At 39.2% G+C, this 25,750-nt stretch overlaps 1 protein-coding gene across 2 annotated transcripts in view; it reads right to left on the bottom strand.

Moving 5' to 3' along the window:
• The window catches only part of adamts7 (a disintegrin-like and metallopeptidase (reprolysin type) with thrombospondin type 1 motif, 7), an 89,951-nt gene that overhangs the window by 60,603 nt on the left and 3,598 nt on the right, over positions 1-25,750 (bottom strand). For both annotated transcript variants that reach the window (XM_085274618.1, XM_085274628.1), the window contains exons 2-7: positions 25,019-25,386; positions 18,167-18,350; positions 15,091-15,290; positions 7,580-7,663; positions 6,054-6,178; positions 3,132-3,281 (exon numbers count right to left, since the gene is read on the bottom strand). In XM_085274618.1, the coding sequence (XP_085130744.1) occupies positions 3,132-3,281; positions 6,054-6,178; positions 7,580-7,663; positions 15,091-15,290; positions 18,167-18,350; positions 25,019-25,386 (1,111 nt within the window). The remainder of the gene's footprint in view (positions 1-3,131; positions 3,282-6,053; positions 6,179-7,579; positions 7,664-15,090; positions 15,291-18,166; positions 18,351-25,018; positions 25,387-25,750) is intronic.

Genomic DNA, 25,750 nt, shown 5'->3' with positions numbered 1-25,750 from the left:
TATCCAGGTAGTCCCACTGAGACTTAATGTCTCATTTACAAGAGACACAGAGTTTCTTTCTTCTTGCAGAGAGCATGACTACACAAACATTACTTATGTGAATATGATGAGGAAAAGGCCATTCACCCCTTCTTTTTAGCCTGAATTTCTTTTTCTCTTCATCTGGAGCTCTAGGATCTATTTTCTTAGATACTACCATTGCACCCTGAGAGAGAAAGTGAAAAGCAATAGATTTAAAATTATAGGGCGCTGCCAAATACAGAAAAGTTTACGAGCGCTTAGTACTTTTCAAGGTTGAGAATAGTAATGCCAATGAAAACTTCAGCGATGACTGGCTGCAAGTTTTTCAACATCTGATGGATGTCGATTAAGAAAAATCCGCTTCTTTCAAGTACAGCAAATGCATTTCATCATCATTTTCTAGGAATTAATTTTTAAAGGAAATTGGGGTTTTAACATGTAACTTCTTTTAACATGTGACGAGTTCCAAGAACAAGTTTGGATTTTAATTTTGAATTGAAAAATCTGCGCTTTGCTTATCGATGAATGAGCATGAAGAAAACCTTAGACAAACTAATCTGACTTCATTAAATCATTAAAATCATAAATGAAGCTTGATCAAACAATTACATGTATGATCATGTGTATTTCAGTATTATAGTTGTTCTTCGTTTCAACAAAGCATAGCAGCATTAATTTTCTCAATTTTAGCCAGAGACCCTGTAAAAAAGAAAAGGCTTTCTGTTATACTCTAGTAGACATATTCCATCTACAGAATAGCTGTTTTCCAGGGTAATAATACAACTTTACAATACAACAGCTTTTTTTAGATGATTCGCAGCACCATGTTTATACAATATAGTAGCAGGAGACAGTGATGTAGGATTTTCATGGTAACTGGAAGAAATACAGTACACTTGCACCATGTGTATCCTTATCAGTAATATAAAAAAGACCCTCAATAAAGTGGCAAAAAACCAAACAATCAGACCAATCACATAATATAAAACACAGGCAATAACACAAATATATACAATATTTTCTTTTTACCCTTTTAAGCAGTCTAATTGTACCATTGTGGTTTTGAATGAAGAAAATAACTTTCATAGCCTTTCATGCTCTGAATTTATTTTGTCGTCATAATAAGAACACCCTTGTGTTCACAATAGGCTCCCTTCAGCCTAAGACCTGTTCAATCCTTCAAGAAAATAACCTCGACATATATTCAAGGGTAAAACCAAACAAACCATATATATAAATTGTGAAAAATAGGGTCTGTTCAGCACATTTTCAAGGACAAAGTTCCTAAGCTGACTTAATAAAAGTAGTACAAGTACACACTTGTAGTATAGGTTGATCTGAGTACAGTAATTAAGACATAAATTAAGCTATCAACCACTCACTCTTTCAAGTCACAGGAGTCAAGTTGAATTAGCTTGAAGAGGGTGTGATTTATGATTGTATAGATGCAGTCAAGGTGACAATAAGACTATAATGAAAGACTCGACTCCTTCGCGTGTCTCTTGTTTGCTTTGCTCAACAGCAGTCCGTCCGATCTACCTCAGACCTGATGTGTGTGTGTTGACGTAGATCCGAGAACATGCAGGACTGAGTTGTTTGGTTGTGTTCATCCTTTATTCATCTCAAAGAATAATAAAATACATTTTTAAAATACATTTTACGTTATCTATAACCAAGCTGGTCCTCGGGTTCACTTTGGAGATTTTGCTATATCATTTACCTGCAATGCACACACACACACACACACACACACACACACACACACACACACACACACACACACACACACACACACACACACACACACACACACACACACTTTTTTGGTGTGTATGCTCATAGCAGTCGCCTTTTCAAAACAGCAAGGTTTTGTGTAGTTGTGTGTAGATGGAGTCCAAGCGACAATAAGAGCATAATGAGAGACTCAGCTCTTGCGTGTGTGTGTGTGTGTGTGTGCACCTGTTGTTTACTTTTCTGAACAACAGCTCATCCGATTCACCGCAGATTTGATGTGTGTTTGCATAAGCTGCTCTTTATTAAACTGGACTTATTGGCCTTACAAATTCACACGAGCACTGGCTCGTTCTTTCTTCTGGGCACATTAACGAGACTTTTCCCTCTTTTCTGCTTTACAACTAAATGTGGGCAGCCTGAATCAGCTGCGAATTTAATAACACGTTGTATTTATGCGGCGACAACTGACTTCAAGCACTCGCTCTTACTTTAAGCCAATAACAGCCAGTTCTGAGCAGACACACTTTGAATGAGTGTTGCACTAGCCGAATACAAATAGCAGTCTGTCCTTGAGGATTATGCGGCTGTAGCAGCAAGGTAACTTTTTTTAATTTTTTTTATTTTATGTTAATGTTTAAACAGTTTGGTTAATTGACCAATAAACAAACAGAGGGCAAAAATCAAATGAAATTAAAATAAGTTCAAATTGAGCAGAAAGCACTAATGTTCTCAGCAAACTGGTTGCTTTGGAATATCAATTATTTTGTCTTCCAAGGTTGTTTCATCCTGTTAAAATTAATACCTGACGAGGGCAACTTTGGTGAGTTTTATAGAGAGAGCAGAGTGGTCTAATTACATACATAATTAAACACTTAGATACACAATTTTCAAATATCATTTGTTTCAGAAAACAGGAAATGTGTTAACACCCTGACTTGAGATCACTTTAGAGTGTTGCTTTTATTTCATGTGTTAATCTATTATTTAGCGTCTTGTGTCGTACTGTTTTTCTTTATTGCTCGGTCTATTGTTATTAGACCAGCAGTTAAAAGAAGAAAGGGTGATATTTAAGAAGATCTTAGTAAAGTACAGTTGTAATGTGTAATGTTGTAATGAAAAAAATGTATTGATGTTTTTTTTACATATCCAGTGTTATAATGGATTTATTTTAGAATATGAAAAGTCGACTCCAGGATCAAGCTTCATGTTTTATAAAGAGGCTGATGAACAAGACACTAACAGAGCGTTTGTGCTGACGAACATGACTTTGGCTCGCTGGTGAAACTCGGGGCCTGAATGTTTGCACTGACTGACCTTCCAAAGACTAGAATGCCACAATGGTTGTGTTTGTATGTGTGCATGCACCAAAACCTTACTTGTGTCCTAGCTCGTGTGCTACAGTGAAAGCCAGTGGGAGGCCCGTGTCCTCGCTAATGCTGCAACTGCGATGCGGCTGACACATTCCTGCCACATGCGACAGACCCAGGGTTTCACAAGGTGTGTTGACGGATGCGCAGATGTCCTTTCTGTGGAAAGAAGACGACAGACTGTTGGTCACATATCAGAAGAAGGGGGTGAAGCAATGATTAAAAAATAATAATAATGATCTTTTTATGACTGGAAGCATTCATTCATTCGAGACGTGAATGAATGAATAAAACGCATAACTGGATTTTACATATGCATTACTTTCTACTCAGATCTTATATTTAAAAATATTTAACATATGCAGATAACAGCTCAAATTGCAAATCCAGCTTTTTAAAGCCAGAAGAGTGTTTTAACATTTTTGCTATCACGCTTCCTCCCCTTACAGTGACTTTGTGCTGTGTAGACACAGGTGGAGCATATGAGCTGCTGCTGCTCACACTACTACTTTACTTAGACAAGGTTCATTAGCTAAACAAGGTAGAAAAAGAGAGCAGATCATCTAGGGAACAAGAGGAGGACAGAGGAAATAGAAAAGATATCTGAGTGGTGGGATCATGAAAAGCACAAATGTTTGCCTTCCTTAAGAATGGCTTCTTGAGAGGCACCATTTCTGATGAGGCTTCAGTGAACAGTAGATGGATCAATGTGAAAAGCCAGGTGCATCTCTCGGGTCCTGTGCCAGGTATTTGATTCATTTTTCCCCTGTTTGTTCAGAACATGACTCTCAGATGCTGCTCTCCCGCTCTAGATAGTCTTTTTAGGCCTGGCATTAGGGCTGGGCGATATGACCCAAAATTCATATCTCGATATTTTTTAGCTGGATGGCGATATAAGATATATATCTCGATTTTTTTTTTAAAGCCATAAGTTAATAACAAAAAGAGAGTTCTTAGTCACACTGTGTCCCAGATGTCACACGGGCACTTTTATTTACATACAGCGTAGATGTATATGAAGAAATTACTCAAAAATAAATTATCAGCATTTATTAAATAATCATGGTCCATAAATAAAAGAAAATGTTGTTTTTGTGCATAACAAAAAGCTCACAATTGTGCAGTCAAAATGTAAACTAATAGACGCTGAGCGTAATAACAAAGAGACAGATTTCACAGCTGCACCACGTCTCTGAACAAGTGCCATTTGTGGTCCTTATACACACACAGTACGTATCACTCCGCGAGGCTCCTCCCCGGTAGCCGTAATCCTCCGACATCAAGCCGTGCTGCTCCGTAGCTTAGCAAAGTCATATTAAAACATTTTTTGACAGATTGCTGAGCGCTGTGTACCACATAAAATCGGTTCGCGGTCAGTAAGCACAACCAGAATTCATACATAAGGCGCACTGTCGAGTTTTGAGAAAATGAAAGGATTTTAGGCCGTGCAGCCCCTCCGGGCTGCATGTCGTTAGCGCGGTTAGCTCGTTAGCGCGGTTAGCTCGCTAACACGTTGACGCCGTCCAGCCCCACGCACGGGGCCATCCGCGGTAACTCGCTAACGGAGATTTTCCGCTTTCATCTTGTCATTGCCTGCAGGTGAAGCTATGGGGGAGGCGGAGTTGTGTTCAGTGAAGGAGAGGCGAGGCAGAGTAACGTTGCGTAGAGACAAAAGTGGACGAAAGAGAGGCAAACCTGCGGCTCCACAAGTATAATTATAACGTAACATAGACATATCGATATAAACGATATTGCCACATCTTATATCTCGTATGAAAATATATCGCTATTTTTTAAAAAACTCGATATATCGCCCAGCCCTACCTGGCATGTCTTCTTTAATCTAACACTTTTGTCCAGTTTCCTACATTTTTTAAGGACACACTGCACATTATACAGAAATATGCCAAGTTTTTGGGTAACAGCTCTTCAGGAATCACCTTGATGTCGCAAAGATACTGTTTTATGTCTGTCAAACAGTGTTTTTTTCTTTTGGCATATTTCATAGATTTCGAGTAAAGAAATTGGAACAAACAATTTGTTTTTTGGCAGGTTGTTATTAAATTAGTGCCTAAAGATACAATTTAAAATTGGCTCTTTGCTAAGTTGTGTGAACACAACACTGGTTCATCCCTTGAGTTAAGTGCGTCACAGGTCATTATCAAGCGGCTTAACTAACAAAAAACATTCCTCTGGAATTGGTTAGGTACTGCTTCAAGGCAAACTACCAAAAAATGTGTGGGCACAGTACTTTTGTATCAGTGTCTTTTCCAAAAAGTCAAACTATTACTTCTGAACTGTGACAGTAGAGAAAGGTCGTGCAAACAAAATCTCAGTCATATCACAGACGTTTCAATCTTGGTTGAATGTTATTAACATTGAATTCTAAAGGGAACTAAATAATTTTAGTTTTAATAACAAAATCAGGCATTAGTTGGCCTTTTGTCATTGTCTTGAGAAAAAAAACATGATCTGATTTCAAGCTGCACAGCCCATAAACTGCAGGGCTGAGTAAAAGCAGTTCTCCCCGGCTACTTTTCATGTAAAAGCTGAGGCTGCGTCTTCTTGTTCCATTACGCCTTGCAATATCACAAATTGATGCCCTGTTGAATAATGCAGAAATGACTGTGGTACTCTGGTTCATTTTTGATATTCACCTTGCATTAGCTGTAAGGGTCGCCATAGACACTCGCTTTGCAAAACTGCAAGTATATAAATTTAGCAATATCCTAATCAGTGAGCCATAGGTTTAGTCACCATTGTGTGATCCCACGTTGCCACAGGGCTTAACAGACTAATTTAAACAGGAAACTTTATGATTGCCACTTGCACATCAATATTAACATTACACGCATAGCTGGGCTTTGGGCTCAAACAGTAAAAAGATAAATGTACTACGAAGGAAAGCAGTGATTCGGGTGTATATAGTACCTGGTGAGCAGAACAGCGACATCGTGGTGGAGCGGGTGCTCGTCCCCTTTCATGTTGAGTTTCTTTTGCCACTTACAGAAGCTGTTTAAGCTGTTGTCAGCGTGGTGTGTAATCTTCAAGTCATCCTATCAGCGACATGTCACAATCAGATGAAGAGAAGAAAACATAACAGCAGACAAATCAATCATTAGCAGCTAATGTATGGGCTCAAAATGTGGTCATAAATATTTTGTACTTGTAAAAAAGATTTGTATGTGTAAAAAAGATTTGTGTGTGTGTAAAAAAGATTTGTGTGTGCGTAAAAAAGATTTGTATGTGTAAAAAAGATTTGTGTGTGTAAAAAGAATTTGTGTGTGCGTAAAAAAGATTTGTATGTGTAAAAAGAATTTGTGTGTGCGTAAAAAAGATTTGTATGTGTAAAAAAGATTTGTGTGTGCGTAAAAAAGATTTGTGTGTGCGTAAAAAAGATTTGTATGTGTAAAAAGAATTTGTGTGTGCGTAAAAAAGATTTGTATGTGTAAAAAAGATTTGTATGTGTAAAAAAGATTTGTATGTGTAAAAAAGATTTGTGTGTGCGTAAAAAAGATTTGTGTGTGGACTTAGAAAAAAAAACCCTGCAAGTTACAAGTACGGATTTTTGACCCTATTTTTCTTCCCTTCATCTGATTGGTCAATGTCACATCAATCACAAATGTAACAATCCAATCAGAGAACAGATGGGTTTGGCTGTCGAGGGGCGCTTTTTTTGAACTGCAGTCCACACACAAATCTTTTTTACGCACACACAAATCTTTTTTACGCACACACAAATCTTTTTTACACATACAAATCTTTTTTACGCACACACAAATCTTTTTTACACATACAAATCTTTTTTACGCACACACAAATCTTTTTTACAAGTACAAAATATTTATGACCACATTTTGAGCCCATACTAATGCACTCTAAGTACACAAAATTGCCCAGAATAAGTGCACAGCACAGAGATAAATATGGCTATAAACTGAAATGGAAAACCAAATTGCACCATGACTTTCACATTCGATGAACATAAGGTGATAGCGTCCTTGTCAGTGTTGTATATCTCGGCTATTACTAAGAGTGAGTTTTGTAATTCTAACGGCTGTCAGCAAAACATTTCTGTACATTTTACTGCTTACAATCGGTTTGTACATACAGTACAGCAATCAGAATGACTAAGAAAACCCATTTTCATTTATTTATTGCATAGTTACAAATTGCAAGTATTGACTGCACCCAAGAACCTAAAAGCAAGTAATGTTTAGTAGTTTTCAGTCATTCTGAATGGGATTTCATTCATTAAATGGAAAGAAACCCAGAGAGTAGGTAAAACGGGTCATTCTGACCCACACTTGAAAAAAATAAGAAAACAAAACTGGTAAAACTAACTTTCAGGACACCAAACTATTGAAGAATTTCTGTGGTCAGGAATTTTGGATTTGACTCTTTATATGGAAACTAATAAAACCACCCTTCATTAAAATACAGAAATCTGTTTTTACCTCGTCCTTCTCCAGCAGGATGAGTCGAACAACCACGATGTTGATTGCATTCCCAATACTGGCGTCTCTGTAGAGACCTGCAACCTGGAAGAAAACTTCTTTTAACACTATATTAAAATCAGGGCAGTGGCTAGAAAAATAAACTTGACTGCTGGATTTTCATTTATTAAACACATTTATGCTCAAACTGTACACCCTAGCTAAAGTATCAGCCTAGACCTTTTCAGTTAATAATTTGCAGTTTTCAATTCTTCATTTTCAACATGAATTATCATTTGCTTTTAAAAATATTTATTTTTTTTAGAAACCTTTTTCCCCAGCCTTTCATTGTTTTTCTATGCGTGAGTCATGATCTGAATTTTCAAAGAGAGTCTGTGAGCGGGGACCTGTACAGCTTTTTAATACTTTTAACCTCTTAACATCAAAGCTTTCAAATCTATTTATTACAGCTAGTCTCTTTAACTATCAAAAGCCTAAGTACCCTGGTATTTAAAAAGAAATAATTATAGCCTGTAATTATGCACATTTAAAGCAAAACACGTCAGTAGTGGTATGCACACAAACAGCAACACAACATCTGACGTAATTTTTCACCTTTGGGTTTCTGGTTTGCACTCAGGGAATATGGAGGATGTAAAAAAGTATTACCCTAAACTCTTCTATTTTTTTCAAATATGGTTCCCTTGAGCACTTTGTCACAAGGTTATTTATGTCTAAAGTGCCAAAATTTAAAGAGTTAGTCAGTAGCTTTAACAGTGGCACAGTCACCATGCAGCAAAAAGGCTCTGGGTTGGGGGTAAATAAAGTGCTTTTAGTGCAAAAATAAAGAGCTGGATGAATGCATTAGTCAGTGTTCTTGTGGCCAAAAGATCTCTGAGTGCAAGTAGAAAAGCTGTATATAAATGGTAGCCTGTTTTCTATTCCCACAAGGAAATCCTTTACAAAGGGCAGAAAGCAGCATGAGGTTAATTACTACAGAACAGGGAAGGATCAATTGATTCGTGAAATCTGAAGTGAGAAGCGTGAAAGGAAATCACCTCAGATCTTTGTTGGTCAGTTGATTTGAGAAACCAGAAATGAGAAGCATGAAAGAAAAACCTGAGAGGTGGAAGGAACTCGCTGGGATATAAAACTCTAAGCATCATTATCAACAGAGACTGATAGAGCAGCAGGTTTCAATGCATTTTTTGGGGAAGAGCATGAAAAGCTGCTTACAACAGGTTGGGATCGTGGCTCAAGAGTTGGGAGTTCGCCTTGTAATCGGAAGGTTGCCGGTTCGAGCCCCGGTTTGGACAGTCTCGGTCGTTGTGTCCTTGGGCAAGACACTTCACCCGTTGCCTACTGGTGGTGGTCAGAGGGCCTGGTGGCGCCAGTGTCCGGCAGCCTCGCTTCTGTCAGTGTGTCCCAGGGTGGCTGTGGCTATAATGTAGCTCGCCATCACCAGTGTGTGAATGGGTGGATGAATGGATATGTAAAGCGCTTTGGGGTCCTTAGGGACTAGTAAAGCCCTATATAAATACAGGCCATTTACCATTATTGCTTTAGCATTAAAAAGAAAGTGTGCTTCAGACAGTATGCTTTTCGGGACGTAATACAAGTCTGGAACTGGGGTGTCTGAATTTGACCATTTGTTTCCTAACTTAGCACCAGGTTAGTTTTGCAGAGGTGAAGCAGGAATTCAACTCTTCCCTCTATATTGCCTTATTTTCTTCCTCACATACAGCACCATGAATGCCTCTGAGAGGAGACCATTGAAACACACACTCGTGGTTTGCACAAAAATCACATTCTGCCCCGTTTACAAAAAGGTCAACCTTTCTCCTGCCTTTGACTACCTCTCTTCTGAACAGCTATAAACAAGCATTCTGTAACTATGATTGTTTATTGGATGCGGTTCGTTCCACTGCTACACTGATCCAGGCTGCGAAAGTCATTGTAATTCAGATGGAAGTTCATTTTAAAGGACGGTTTTCTAGCAGTTTTACAGATAGACCTCGAAATATGCTGTTGATTATGGGAAGCATTTACGTTTGAGCAAACATAGTTAAAAGGGGGAAAAAAAATAAATTGAAACCTCATTTTATAATGTACTTTATTTTATACTTTCACCCCAGTTTAAATCCATTGGCGTGTTTTTTCGTACATGAATTGTGTATTCATGGTTCATACTACGTTGAAGAAAGGGCATACGTCACTGGACATATCCCTTCATTTTCTTGCTGCTGGACAAAATCCCTACAAACTAAACCTTCTGTACAAATCATAAAACTGAGGCACTTCAGACAGAACAACTCCGGCACCGATAAAAGACTTCATTCATCAAAAATTATTTTTATAACCTCACTGTTGTGTCATTCAAAGATGTTTTCAGAGCATATAACAAACAACAGCAGCATTTTTGTTAAACAACCTTATCATCATTTCATATCATCTTTATCCACTTTTTCATACTCTGTGACTTGTGAGTACAAACAAAGCTGTGGCTTTTTAAAGCTCATGTATTTTTCTCCACAACAATGTGCTGTTGTTGTAACACGTTTCCCCTCGGCCCACAGAGTGCTGTGCTAATGTTTCGCTCGACTGTTAGCTCAAAGTGATACGAGGGTGTCATCCTTGTGAATACACAATGATTTTCCATTCGATTGGCTGCGCTGTGGGTTATGAATTTTTTCATAAATCCTTACTCTGTGTGCACAGAAAACAGCAGAAGACAGAAAACATGAGCCTCTTGCATGGTTGACGATTTCAAGACATCGCTGGTGAGGAGACAATAGAGCAACTGGCGGATGAGGAAGATGATGACATTGTTTGAACGGTTTGTTTCCCTTGAAGCTCTGCAAGCTTGTTTGGGCGTTTAAAGTTCAAAGCTATGTAAGCTGCTATGTAACACTGTAAAGAAATTTAAAAAAGAACCGCAGGAGGATGTGGAGAATAATAGCTGCTTCCTCCTTGTATTGCTGTGTGCTAGGTCAGTATATCTGTGTCCTTTTCTGTCAGTGAATTGCATTTCCTGATATTATGTCCTCTGATAGAACTTTCAGGTGCTGCGGTCTGAGTCAACATGGCACTAATTTGGAAAACTCCCTCATGCGCTACTCAGTAATAGTGAAGTCACTTTACTAGATCCATGAATACGATATAGTAATAACATTGATTGCAGAGTTGTGGCGTGACATGGTTGGAAAAAAGGAGAGAAAGAAAAAGTCTTTTTTATCATGATGCTTTAAAGAAAATCTGAAAATTTTCAATCAAAATGCACCAGATATTCATCCTTCAACTCTACATTAAAATAAATTCTAAAACTATTCCTCTGTGTGCTAGTATTAGTTTAAATCTATCAAAACATTTGTCCAATAGTGCCTCCACAGTGTAGTTCTCCACATTCCCTGGAGACACAAATCCCCTTCCGGGTGAGATAAAATGGCCTAGTTGCGTCCTCCCTACTTACATTAATAACTGTTCATTTTTATAGATAGTTCCCCTTTTTCAGAGGTACAAAATGAATTGGTCGATTTATTGACAAGCAGTATTTGGTAGGACTGGGCGATATATATCGAGTTTTTAAATATATTAATATATTTTTTTGCGAGGTATGAGATGTGACAATATCGTTTATATTGATTCAGTATATGTTACATTATAATTATACTTGCGGAGCCGCAAGTTTGCCTCTGTTTTGTCCACTTTTGTCTCTACGCAACGTTACTCTGCCTCACTTCTCTCCTTCACTGAACACAACTCTCCCTCCCCCATCGCTTGCAGGCAACGATAAGATGGACACGGCAGCTATCCGCTGCCGGCGGAGCTCACGGGCGCGTCACTGCAACTCCCCCTGGCTTCTGCTCCGCGGCTGCTGAGTGACCCCTCATCTGGGACTCTCCTCAGCTCTTTCTGGGGTAGTGGCACAGCTGCCCCTCTGTTGGTCTGGATGTCTGGAGTTTTGATCTCCTCCATACCTGCTTCATGCCCTGGAGGACGGAGCTGTGGCCCCCCCACACCCTCTAGCAGATCATTACATGAAGGAACCTTTTAAAAATCAAGCGCGTCCATGCTCACAGGTGTACACACGGGTGCTCACACACACAAACTACACCCTTTTTGGCTCCTACCTCAAAGCACACTGTACGCTGTCGATCTTACGTGCTGCACAATAATGTTTAATATTTAGTACTTACTGTTATATTCCCATATATCATCGTGATGTTGTTTATTATGTTGCTCTTTTTTTCCTCTTCTGCTTGTTTTCTCTTTTTTCTTTCTCAACAGGTGATCCAGGTGATTGATATATGGATTTTTTGTCTGCTTATTTTGTTGGTTTTTGTTTTTTGCCCTTTATCCCCGTCCCTCTTCCCCGCTGTTTTTCTTTCCCTCTTTCTTTTCCCCAGTCAAGTCTGTCCCATGTTTAGCAAGTGAAAATAAAATAAAATAAACAATAAAAGGTGAATCAAATAGACCATTAACCCTTGTGTGATGTTCGTATTTTTGTTACTCAGCCAGTGTTCATGGGTCTGGTGGACCCGCTAGAGTTTTGGCTTTCCAAATTAACACTATCAAACAATTTTATGTTAAATTACTCAACAGATGTTTACTTCATCCCAATTACAAGACATATGAACAGCAAACATGGTTAATTTTTTCCCTTTACCTTTGTTAGATCACATTTATGAATTAATGTGCTTCTCGTTTTTCTTTTATATAAAATGTTATAAATAAATCAGTTATAATCAAGTGGAGTGAGTGGAAAGACACAACACATTTACACGTGAAAAAATAATTAATTGTTTAATTTTTCTTTTGAAAAAAACTGAACACGGGTCTCACAGACCCGAACACCATACAAATGGTAAATGGCCTGCATTTGTATAGCGCTTTTCTAGTCCATAGGACCCCAAAGCGCTTCACACTACATTCAGTCATTCACCCATTCACACACACATTCACACACTGGCGATAGCAAGCTACATTGTAGCCACAGCTGCCCTGGGGCGCACTGACAGAGGCGAGGCTGCCGGACACAGGCGCCACCGGGCCCTCTGACCACCACCAGTAGGCAAACATGGGGTTAGTATCTTGCCCAAGGATATTTGGCATGCAGCCAGGATGCAGCCTGGGATCGAACCACCGACCTTCTGATTAGTGGCTGACCTGCTCTGCCACCTGAGCTACAGCCACCCAAGGGTTAAGGCAAGGCTGGGATGGTCCATTTGGTAAAGTAAATCCGTTGGGCATCTTTCTTTGCCTTTAGACAATAATTCTGATGGCAAAAGAGCCAAACGGGACAGGCAAAAAAAAAAAAACTATCAAAGAGGATCTGGTCGGTAAAAAGAAAACATTTGGAGATTACTATTTTAGTGCTGGTAGCGTTAATCTAATTAAAATGACGTTAACGCCATAACGACGTTAACGCCATAACTACATTAACGCGGCAAATCTCTGTTAACGAGTTACCGCAGATCGCCCCGTTCGTGGGGCTGGACGGCTTCAACGCGTTAATGAGCTAACCACGCTAACGCGTTAGCGCCATGCAGCTTCACTTACGGGGGCTGCACGACCTAAAATCCTTTCAGTTTCTCAAAAATCAAAAGCTCGCCTTTTGTATGAATTGTGGTTGTGCTTACTCACCACGAACCGATTTTATGTGGTACACGGCGCTCAACAATCTGTCAAAAAAAGTTTTAGTACGAGTTTTGTAAGCTACAAAGCTGCACCGCTTGATGGATTGTCGGAGCGTTACAGCTACGGTAGTCAGAAGCCTTGCTGAGTGATACGTACTGTGCTTCAACGTAATATTACTGTACTGTGTAATATTATAAGGACCACAAATGGCACCTGTTAAGAGACGTGGTTACGAAGCGGATTTCAAACTTAAGGCTGTCAGTCACGCAGTAGAACTTGGGAACAGAGCAGCTGCGAAATCTGTCTTTGTTATTATGCTCAGCGTCTTTTTAGTTTACATTTTGACTGCACGATTCAGCCAAAGAATATCGAGATATGAATTTTGGGTGATATCGCCCAGTCCTAGTATTTGGTAACTTATCACTGGAACTCTCCATAGAAGGTCCAAAAAGATGTAAACACAAGTGAAGAAGACTGAGAAACCAAAATAAATGTATTAGAGTGAGAAATCTTTTGTACCACATCGTTGATTTGGCCTTAAAAAGGAGTGAATGTGTCAACCAGCTCAGCAACACCAAAAGACCTGAAAGACCACGTGATCGAACACTTCAGTCTCTGATTAAGAAAATCCCTTCACAACGTCTAGCCAAGGCAGGAACACTCTCAAAGAGAAAGGCGTATCATTAGGAAAGCCTACAATCAATGGAACCAGTGAAACAGAGTCAATAGTGTTTATTGATGACGTGACTGCTGAAGGAAGAAGCAGGATGAATTATTTAGAGGCAAGAGTTTCTTTTTTTAGATTCAGCCAAATATGATGAGGTGTTGCTTTACAGTGGAAATGGATAATGACATAGAAGTAAACTGCCAAAGATGCCCAAGTGTCAGGGACTGTCTGTGACCCAGATTTTGAGTTTATTTTTGTATTTGTGATTGAAAGGATGTTAAGTTCTAGTATTATTATCAGTTTGCCTTGAGTTTTAAGTCTAGTTTAGGTTCATCTATGTCTCCTTAGTTATGAGTCTTTTCTCAGTGTTTTACTTTCAGTTACGCCTGTGTGTTTGTCTCTGCGTGTTCTATGTTCTAATTGTCCGGCTGGTGTTTTCATGTCTACATCTGTCCATGTTTTATTTTGAAAAGTCTGGTGTGTCCATGTTTAACGTGTTTAGTTTTTCTTCCCCTGTGGCGTCATTATGTTTATTCCGGTCAGCTGTTTCCCCATGTGTTTCCACTTGCCCTGATCACCTCCTGTGTGTATTTAGTCTGTGTGTTTTCATTCAGTCTTTGTTAGGTCGTCTGTTTTCCTTCCCTCCACATCACATCAAGTTCCATGTACTTCATGATTCTGCTCAGGTCGTGTTCACGTTTCATGTTCTTGTTTCTTCATCATAGTTTCTTGCACATTCCTGGTCAGAATCATGTTCACGTCTGTGTTCATAGTTACCACAGTTTAGTTTTTAGTTTAGTTTTCAACCCTGCTGTTCGCCTTTTGCTTTATTTTTGTAGTCATGTCTAACTCGCCATAATAAACGCCTCGCTTTTTGTTTAAACCCAGTTTGGTTTCCTTCCGTGTCCGCGGTTGGATCCTCCTTCTCACTCCCACCAAGAGCTTCTCAAGGCAAGTGAATGGTCTATTATCCAATAGCCAAGTCAGTCACCTGATCTCAGCCCAGTGAAGCATGCTTTTTAAAGACCCTCAGACAAGCAGCAGCTGAAGGCTGTTGCAGGAAGGGGCTGGCAGAGCATCTCAAAGGAGGAAACGCAGCATTTGCACAAGCACATTAAGCTACTACTTCATCTAAAGTCTGTATATAAAGACACAGGCTGGCAGTCATCGCTTCATTGTTGATGCCTATACCTGTAGCGTAATAGTATTATTAATATCGAATACTCACAATATTCATGACAGCAAGTATGTAGCTTTCCACAGCTTTGCTCCCATGATAGTCCACCATTTTGGGGTCAGCCACCACCAGCGTTTCCACCCATTTCTCTTTGCTGACAGAGCGTTGACGAATTCTTCTCCTCCTTCTCTGCTGCCTGCGCTCCCAACGCTCCCGCTGTCTCTCAATGTCTTTAAAGCTTTGATGATAATCTGCAGAAGGGAAATATAAATAGATATTAAAATCTTTCACACTGACACACAACAACAAAGACTAACTGTGACTTTACCTTGTCACATGTAGTACACAGTGCTGTTAAACAAATCTTTGCCCTTGGTCATCCTCTTCAGCAATCTCTAGCTGATCTTTCTGAGTATTTTCTGATCGTGTCTTTATTGGATTAGACAAAAACACATATAATAGATATACACATGCATACTAGGAAAATGCTTAGCACTTGGGCAGGAACCTCCAAGCACATACAGACATACGGATGACAAACACAGCATACAAATGAACACAAGTGAAGCGAGCTCAGAGGAAAAGGTCACGTGTTGTTTGTTTGCACAATAAAGGCCACTCTGTTTGTCAGCTGCAAAAAAGTCAATGTTTCATCCTCCTTATTATATTGTTAAAAACTTTAACATTTACATACTCTGGGACAGGAAGCACAGTGGGCACACCAACAGCAGACACACATATATTACTGTTGCTATGACGAAGCCGAAATATCAGCTTCAGAAATGAATGAGAATTACCGGCTACACCTCAGTTCACAGACCACTCAGACTCAGATCATTCTGTAGTGTTATTTATCAATCAGTTTAAACTGACATGGATGCAACGGTTAGCATTTTGTGCTGCGAAAGCCAAAAAAAAAAAGTCTCAGTCAGGCTGATCTAAGGGTGCAGTGAAGCCTGGAGTATGTAAAATGTAATGTAGCAGTTTACGCATTAGCCAATTCAATTCAGTTTTATTTATAAAGCACCAAATCATGACAACAGTCATCTCAAGGTACTTATAAATAAAGATAAAGACCCTACAACAATACAGAGAAAACCTCAACAATCGGATGACCGGCTATGAGCAAGCGCTCCCCCCCTCCCTGTGACTGGTAGGGGGTGAGGGCAGGGGGACAGAACAAAAGACATGTTATGGAAGAGCGCCAGAGATTAATAACAGCTAGTGATTAAATGCAAAGTGGTGTATAATCACATTTTGAGTGAGAAAAGGTGAGTGATGGTGCTGTCCCCAACGACATCTAGATGAGTTGGATAGAGATGAGTCTGCTGTCAGATGCTGTACGAAGATCATGACATCAAGGAAGACCCAACAAGTGAAAGACTCTTAGTCCTGATTTCAAGAGGACACAAATCCTTTGTTTGCATCAAAAAGAGCATCAAACATCAAAATGCTGCCAAATAGGGAACAATCTGCTGTAAGTAAGCAGCTGAAAATAGCTTGAGCAGTTGTTCTCAAACCATTTCTTCCATTTCCTGCTTCAGAAGCTAAAAAAGTCTTCAATTCAAAACATGACCCTATCATGGTTATATGTATATAAATGTACATATAACCGTCATAAGGTAAGAACGAAACTAAGCTGAAGGTTTAGTGAAATAATAAGGCATTTCCTCCTACATAAATCATCTTCATTCAACTTACTCTCAGTTCATATTTGTGGTTCACACACCCTCCCAGTTTATGAACCACAGCCACACAGAAAGAAAAATCTCTAGGATTGGCTGACATATAGCGATACAGTGATTAAGTGCACAATTTAAACACAGGCCTAGAGGGGACGCGCTTAATGATTTGAAAATTCTGATATTACAGAAACTGCTTAAATCAACGTTCAGACCTTATCAGTCTGTTCAGCAAGCTGAAAAGAAATAACAATATAAATGCTAAATGTGTATTTAATCAATTAAAACCATACACAAGCTTCTTTGTCCTTGAAAATGCATCTGTGCTATCATTCTTTAGAAATCAAAACAAGTAATTTACTTTGCAATTTGGAAGATGCAATGAAGTTCATGTATTTCAGTGCAAGTAATAAGCTAATAATACATCTTTCCAAATACAAAAAACTGAGCTTGATTGGTGTTTAAAGTAGTGTTTAAAGTAATACTTAGGCACAACTATAACTCTGCCCTGATATTTTGTTGTTGGTGTTGTTGTTAAGCTGATTCTGAAAGCAAACCCTCAAATCCTCTGGGACATCTATTTTTTTTCCAGGGCCAATTAATTCAACTCAGAATTTTAAGCAGCTGGTTTACGAACGTCTGCATTTCAGTGGCTTTATTCTTCTAACCTCTGCAGATTATTACCAGGAGACAAATGAAAGACAAGAGATTACTTATAATCATCTTTCTCATCATTCAGTGCTTAGTAGCTAATGAGGTATCAGTATTTTGACTTTTAAATTAAGCATTTTCATTGAACAAGTAAAGAGATTTAAGGCCTTAAGATATGTAAATATAGTACTTATCTCCACTGCTGTTACAAAAAAACAAAAACTTGCACATCACCATGACCTTAATCACACTGGGAGCTGTTGGTATTTTGCGGCTTCTGTATTTGCAAGAAAAAAATAATGTACTGACGCAATATGAAGGCTTACATTTTAGCCACAAATGTTGTCTTTACAGTACAAACATTGATCATTTAGTTTTCAAACTGCCTCCTCTTGCTGCACGCCACACACAGCGACCTACTCGAATGGGGGAGACATGATAAGATGATGGAGGTCAGCTGCATGGGTCAGGCTCCCCTGGCACCACACTCTGAACCCACTGCTCCTCGCCTTCCCTCATTTTTAAGATATTAACAGATATTAGCTTTGCCTTAACTACAGAAAAAAATCTTTCGGTAATGCATCCGTTTACGTGTTTCCATGAATGCTCAATCATTCAGGGAAGGAAGCACCGGAAAGTTAATGGTGTTCATCTGGATCCAGATGAAAACAATCAACTTTCTGGTGCATCTGTTTGTACTACAAATCGTTAGTTTGACATCCTGTTTAAAAAAAAAAAGTATAATTTCTATGCTGTGCTTTCTTTGCTAATGTAAGTAAATGTGCACGATTTACCTTTGATTCCACAGGTACCGTTGAAAGGTCGTTTCCCTGAGATGGGCTGTATGACTGGGCTCCAGGAGGGAGGAGACACATGCCGTTTGTAGATGGCATGGGCCTGTGGTGCTGATGTTTCATCACTTGATGTCTCCAGAGGCTGAATAAAGAACTCTTCATCAGATAACTTGAAGAGTCCCGTCTAAAGAAACAAAGAGCTGTAAGTCAGTTCTTCAAATCTCTTTAAACTATTTTAACTGTTGCCAAAGAGCGAACTGCTGAAATATTGAGAAACAAAACATTGCTCTTGATTTGCTCTTCTGTCGTCAAAGATACAGTATGTAATGGGTAGGCAAGACATCACACAACTGCATACAACATTGATTAGTAAGTTAATCCAAGTTTTTGACAAGAAAATTGATCAGAAGCATTTTTATATATTATGCTCTGCAATAAGGCGTTTTCTCTCACGGTGCCATATTTAATGATCTTACTTTAATGAACTTACATCACCTTACACCATAAACAACTGAAGATGTCCGCTTTTGAGTATTTTGATTGGAGATTTGCAAAAAAGTGGAGACACTGTGTTTGCAAAGTATTTAAAATCTACATGTAGCCAGCAACATCTTTTAAAAAAACACCAAAACGTTGCAACAACAGGATTTCTTTTTACCATGCCAGGTGTTTGGAAACTGAGATCAGCTGCTCTAGTTCTCTAGAAATTGAATTGTTCTTTTTCTTGTTCCAGCTACTCCAAACCTTCTTTGTCTATTTTTCCCCCATTTCATAACGTATCAAATGTTTGCAGTGGGAACAAAATCTGGGCTGCAGGTTGGCCAAGCAGCACTCTTTAACTATGCAGTCTGTTACTTTATGTGCTGCAAGTGTTCAATCCAAGTCCCTAATTTTTATGGTAGTAAAATGATGCATTTGCATTTTTAAAGGCAAACTGGCCCCAGAGTGTACTCCACCTCTGACCCACAGCTGAGAGGCTCCAGCCTGGCACAACCCTGAACTGAACAAGCAGTTAAGAAAATACAACCTGAATAAACGCGCTAAGTAGTACTTTCTAAAACTGTTTTTAATTTTTTTTTAATATTTAATATTATTAAATACAAATATTATTATTAATATATATAAACATTACATACAGTATTGAAGACTAGTGAATAAAAATGCACAAGCACATGAAAACACTTCGAGTAAGCTCCCACTGAAACAGCAAAAACAGCCCCAAGTCATAATTTTTCTGTCGTACGACTGAGCCGGGGAAAAGATCAAATGTCTTTTAAGCAACTGCATAATAAATCAGGCAGGCAGGCACTAGGCCAAAACCAAATTCCCCTAGGCCCCCCGTTGACCATCGCTGTCTTATATTTCATTCTTATCCACCCTCTGCTCCAGTTAATCCCTTTTTCATCTTACACAGTGTCCAAGTGAAGCTCAGGCAGGAGGGCTGGCCGTTATATCCGAAGCCCACACACTAAAAGCTGAGCAGCAAAAATTGTTTTCATCTCATCTCCAAAAAAATACAATATCAAAGATATGCTGGCTTTAAAGGTTGGCTGTTGGTTGGTGCTGACATTTCCCAAAATCCTGCATCATTCCAATTTAGAGTCAAGTGTACTGACTGAGGTAACAGGTTGAGTAAATAACACAGAACCTTCAAATGTAACATTTGAAATGTAAAATAAGCCATTAAACACATCAGTTAATCTAACATGTTCTTGTTTTAATCTGTCTTAGTAAATGCAATCACAGCTCACTGGATAACAATTTCAGTGCTCACTGGACCAATGCAGTAAATCAGGGGTGAAATGAAATCCAGTCATTAAAGTATGTTTCTATTGTAACCGAGTTTCCTTTTCAAATACCTGCATACCATTTAAGCTGTTTTAGCCTGACCACAGTGGAGGTGCGTATGGAAGCTGATCTACAACTTCGGCCCAGCTCCTTTTCTTTCTCTCTGACTCAGTTGGTGTTATTTGTCTTGTGTACTATGTTAAGTGTGGGAGGCTCTTTCTCCAGTTTGAAGGAAATGCACGGAGGCAAGAACAATAGTCATGCCGGGAAATATATTGTGGTTGGAATAATCTTTTGTGATTTCGTATTTGGGAGGAAACTTACACACATAGTTAACATATAAATATGTAATATATTTCAGTAAGAAAGGGAGGCTTGTTGATCTGAAGTTTTGAGTCATTTGGGAAGTGTTGCAGTCTGTCAACATGATAAGAGTCACAACCACAGGAAGAAACCGTCCTGAAACTACAGGTTTCTGGCTGTGATCTAAAACATGAGGACTTATGGGACTCCTTTGCAAGATGCTCTTTTGTGCAGCACTTCAGCTTTGAAAGTGAAGAATAATCTGCAGACAGTCAAAGAAGATGACGCACGTAAAATCGACTCTATCAACGTTAAAGATGTGTAAATGAATTTTCTATCAAAGTTTCTTCATCTGTAATATCAGTCAGCTTTGAAAAACGAAAAAAGGATCACATTAGAAACATGTTTTACTTTCATCAATATACTTGGTTCTTATAAAGCAAACTAATAAGTGCCTTCAATATTCAAAATACTCTTAATCTCATCACTGTCTGTGTTTTACCAAAAGCAGACAGGCTGAGCTCTGGCAAGTGAACCAAGCTGAGGTGCTGGCAGAAGTTTACTTGCTGCTTTGCACCACAATAATTAGTTACCTGCATAGACTGTGTGCTAAGGATCAGTACTTTGAACCTGCATTCTTTCTTGTGAGTGCCAGCAGTGAGCAGCTCCTCATGTTGTGAAAAAGAAGTCCAGTTGTATAAAAGTCTGAGAAAACCCCAGTAAACACTTTCCTAATTAAATTATGGCTTCGGCTGTCGGCCTAAAGTTTCACTCATTACATGGATGCAAAACAGGGCATACTTTAGGGCAGGCCAACCTTATAAATGTCAAGTCGCTATCGTGCGAGTGTGGAGTGTCGCTCCAATTTTTTCACTCAGAATCACCAGATGTGACATCTGGTTTCAAACAGGATTTCACAAACTAATGTGTGACGTCACTTTGGCTGTGTCAGTCTTTTATATATGGTCTGTGGTTGTCTGCAAACACTTTTTTACTTTGTTTTATGTTTAGATCAACATGCTGAAGTGTTGAAAAAGACACAGTTATGTATGTGAGTTACCCAAGAAATAAAACTTTCATTTTTATTATTTAATTAGTTTCTTTATCTACAGGGAACCATCGGGAAATAAAAGTGTTTGAATATATACCATCATACTCTTTTGCTTTTCTCAAAGAAAGTTAATTTCACTGGGACATTTAAGGGCATTTCAAGTCAGCTGTACAATTTCTGGACTAAAATGCAATCAAGAAGTCTTTCAAGAACCAGCGGAAGGATGATCGTAATCCAGCTGATCGTGTGTTTTACTTGATGTAAATCAGACAGGCAAATAACCCAAATCGTGCAAGGAGCCGGCAGAGCGCTGGCAAAACACCAGCAATGTGGATACCATATGTCTGCTGATGTGTTTCTGACTTAAAAAAACAAATGTCAGTAAAGAGTCTACCACTAATTATTAAATAAAATAATTTATTTAGTTTTTTTTCTACATTAATTAAATGTTACTATACCACATACCTAAGAGTTTTTGACTGATACTAGTGCTGCAAAGCACTGCATTGTAAAATATGCAGTCCCGCCAGTAAATAAAGATGTGGAGGAAGATTAGAAGCAAGAAAACATGATTGCTTTTTAAGAGGAACCGGTCTTCTGGGAGGAAAATTTTTCTCATTTTATTGTAATTCAGCCCTGAGCTGAACAACTTCAGCTACACAGGACACACACACACACACACACACACACACACACTCATCTGAACAATAAGACAGCATTTGTGGCTTTTACTATCACACAAATTCTTGTTGTGTCATGTTCAGCAAGAGAACATAATGAACTTCATCCATGTGACCATAGAAGGCATCTCTATCATCCATCCATCCATTCGCTTCCGCTTCTCCTGGGATCTCTATCAATTACACTTTAATATTTAAAACAGAGTGAGTTTACATATGCGTGGAAATTCTGCTAAATAGGTAGATACTCATTGACTACTTCATTAGGTGCACCTATTCGACTACTTGTTAATGCCTTTAGGCATGCAGACATGGTCAGGACAGCCTGTTAGGCATCGGAACCATAAAAAAAGACCCTTTAAGTCAGCGGTCTCCAACCTTTTTTGCGCCACGGACCGGTTTATGCCCGACAATATTTTCACGGACCGGCCTTTAAGGTGTCACGGATAAATACAACAAAATAAATCTAGTACCGGTACCGAAAAAAGAAGATTTATTCATAACACACGTGAAAAGACCCAGGAAAACCGAGAGAAAATAACGCTGAAAACCGATAAAAACCTTGAAAACCATACATTTCACACCTGAGCCTCAACTTTCGCGGCCCGGTACCAAACGACTCACGGACCGGTACCGGTCCGAGGCCCGGGGGTTGGGGACCGCTGTTTTATGTGACTTTGAACATGATAACTGGTGTCAGACAGGCTCGTCTGAGAAACTGAGAAAAGTCTGTCAGCATTACAAGAGAGTAACGCTTCGCTTTTGAGATCTGACTTTTGTTTCAAAAGTTGCACTGCAGTTTACACACTCACTTAGGCACAGGGCTAAACAGCTTCTAGCTAATCTCTGAAAAAAGTGCTCTCTTTCTAAAACTACAAATCAAAATGAAGAACAGCTTGGAGCATATTATAATAAACGTGAAATAGTGATCTATGTTGTGATTATTTATTATTGTGATCGATGTGAATAATATCTCCATTTGGAAATTTCAGACAGAGAAAAGAGAGGTGGTGAGTAAGTATCTTTTGAAAGCCCTGGTCCAGATCTAATTTGGAGAAATACGACTGCAGCATTGTGATAATGCAGTGTCAAGGATCTAAGTGGTCTGAATGCAAATCATGCCCACCGTATCCACTTGTGGTCTAAATAATCTCTCTTTTATGAGCGCACATCTGTTACAGACAGACACAGTGGAGAGCATAAATCACTGGCCTAATTTTGAACAAACTCAGATAGAGCAGGACTGCAGGATTGCTCCGTGATTTTAAAAAATGCACTCATGAGAGTGACACTTCTGGGACAAAAATGGAAGTTCAATATACATTTAGTACAAAATATAAAGGCGGGCTCCATTACTCGCAATACTCAAGTTTAAACCCTGCTATAAAAGGAAGTGCATCAGGCACAATTTTCCGTCTGATGGAATACGCTTCCACGAGAACGTCTGCAAATCAGGGAAATGCTGCATCCTTATTATGTGTGCAATGCAAATCTCTAAAAAATGTTACAACCAATATATACATCTATATATTTTATATATGGCTGAGTCTCTTTATATCCACTCGTTGTGTATAAATGTGGAGCTGTGGTTTCAAAGTGTCTTCTAGGCTTCTAAGCACAATTAGCTTTCAAGTCTGAAGGTCCTCCTTTTTAATGCTCTGCCAGGCTTTCACTGCAGCGGCTTTCAGCTGCTGTTTATTTGTGGGGCTTTCTGTGCAAAGTTTAGTCTTCAACAAGTGAAATGCAAATTTAGTTGGCTTAAGATCAGGTGGCTGGCTTGGCCATTCAAGAATATTCCACTTGCTTTAATAAACAGCTGGTTTGCTTTGGCTGTATGTTTTCGGTCACTGTCCATCTGTATTATGAAACGCCGCCCAAACAATTTAACTGCATTTAGCTGGATTTGAGTGGACACCTCAGAATTCATTCGACTGCTTCTGTCCTGTGTCACATCATCAATAAACACAAGTGTCCGCGTGCCACAGGCAGCCATGCACGCCTAAGCCATCACACTGCCTCTACTATGTTTAACAGATGCCATCATTATGGTACAGGTTGATCTTGGCTTCATCTGCCCAAACAATATTTTTTCCAGAACTGTGCTGGCTTTTGTAGGTGTTATTTATTTATTTATTTATCTATCAATCAAAGTCCAATCTAGCCTTTCTATTCTTGAGGCTTATGAGTGGTTTGCACCTAGCATTGAACCCTCTGTATTTACTTTCATGTAGTCTTCTCTTTATGGTAGACTTTAATAATGCCTACTTCCTGGAGAGACTCCCTCACTTGGCTGGCTGTTGTGAAGGGGTTTCTCTTCACCATGGAAATGATTCTGCAATCATCCACCGCTGTTTTCTGCCGTGCACGTCCAGGTCTTTTTGCATTGCTGAGTTCACCAGTGCTTTCTTTCTCAGTATGTACCAAACTGTAGATTTTGGATGGCTTGTTTCACCTGCACGGAGAGCTTCTTTGACCACATGTTGTCCATTCAAAGCAAAATCTCCCAAATTTAAGCACCACACCTCAAATCAGTGCCAGGCCTTTTATCTACTTAACTGATAATAACATAGCTAAGGAATTGCCCACACCTGCCCATAAAATAACATTTGAGACAATTGTCCAATTACTTTTGGTCACCTTTAAAAGAGAGTGGCACATCTTAAGGAGCTAAAACCTTTAAACCCTGCATCCAATTTGAATACGAATGCCCTCAAATTAAAACTGAGAGTCTACACATTATGTCCATTTCCATTATATAACTATAATAGGAATGTGCTTCATAAACAGGTTAAAAACAAAACAAAACTTGTGTCACTGTCAAAATATATATGGACTGAACTTTTCTGGAAAAAAAAGAAAAAAGAAAATCACACCAGGGCATGTTGCTGTTTAAATGACCCTTAAGTGAAGATGAAATTTCACAGTTTTGAAAATAACTTCTTGTTGCACCCAGCTCTGATGACAGCTGCCTGGTCACCTCGCCTGCTTATGCTTTTCAAACAATTTTAAATAGTTCGCTTATCCACTCACCAGGCCATCACAAGTACTTATAGCTGCGCTCCCTTTCACAATGGCATCATCCCACACTTCGCCCAAGAAATGACAGTGGGAGGATCCAGCAGGTTTGATCCGTGCCCCCTTCAGGCCACCAAACCTCCTCTCAGTCATGAAGCCTGGAGCCAGCAGGTGAGGATTCAGAGTGAGGTTGAAGTGCAAGTTGTGGCCGCCGTGCCAAAACTGGTAGAAGATGCGATCTAGTCCTGCTGGTTCCACTGAGGCTTCCCTGCGCTGTAAACGGCGAGCATGGTGAGACAGGAAATTGGACAGGAAGTGACCCTTGGCATCCAGTCTCGTAGGGTGAACCACCTCGTACAAAGGGAAGTCATCCTGAAATCTTTCTGTAAAAGCGGTGATGGGAAGAAGACTCGTTATTAAATCGCAGGAAACTGGATTGAAATTAAATAATCATGTGGCTGCAAAGCTGTAAACAAAACCGGGGAAACTCTAAACACACACATATGTGCTAATCTGTCACTTTATCTTTGAATATAACTGACATATATGCAGCACTTCTTAAAAATATATTCTTTGACGCTTCACTCTCATGTTTAATAGTTTGCATTGTTGCTGGAAGACTGAGTTTCACAAACCATCATTTGCTCTGACCTGGAATAGCTTTGTCCAATGCACGGAGAACAGTGTGACAAAAAATATAAGGACTGCGCCTCAAGAAGCAGGATGAGCAGTTTTTCCATCTTATTT

This window comes from Mchenga conophoros, linkage group LG1 (genome assembly GCF_057382185.1).
Source record: "Mchenga conophoros isolate Kocher_MC1m ecotype Shallow Benthic linkage group LG1, M_conophoros_male_GT1.1, whole genome shotgun sequence".
Lineage (NCBI taxonomy): Eukaryota > Metazoa > Chordata > Actinopteri > Cichliformes > Cichlidae > Mchenga > Mchenga conophoros.
The sequence above is the reverse complement of the archived record's forward strand: the minus strand, read 5'-3'. Positions and strand labels throughout refer to the sequence as shown.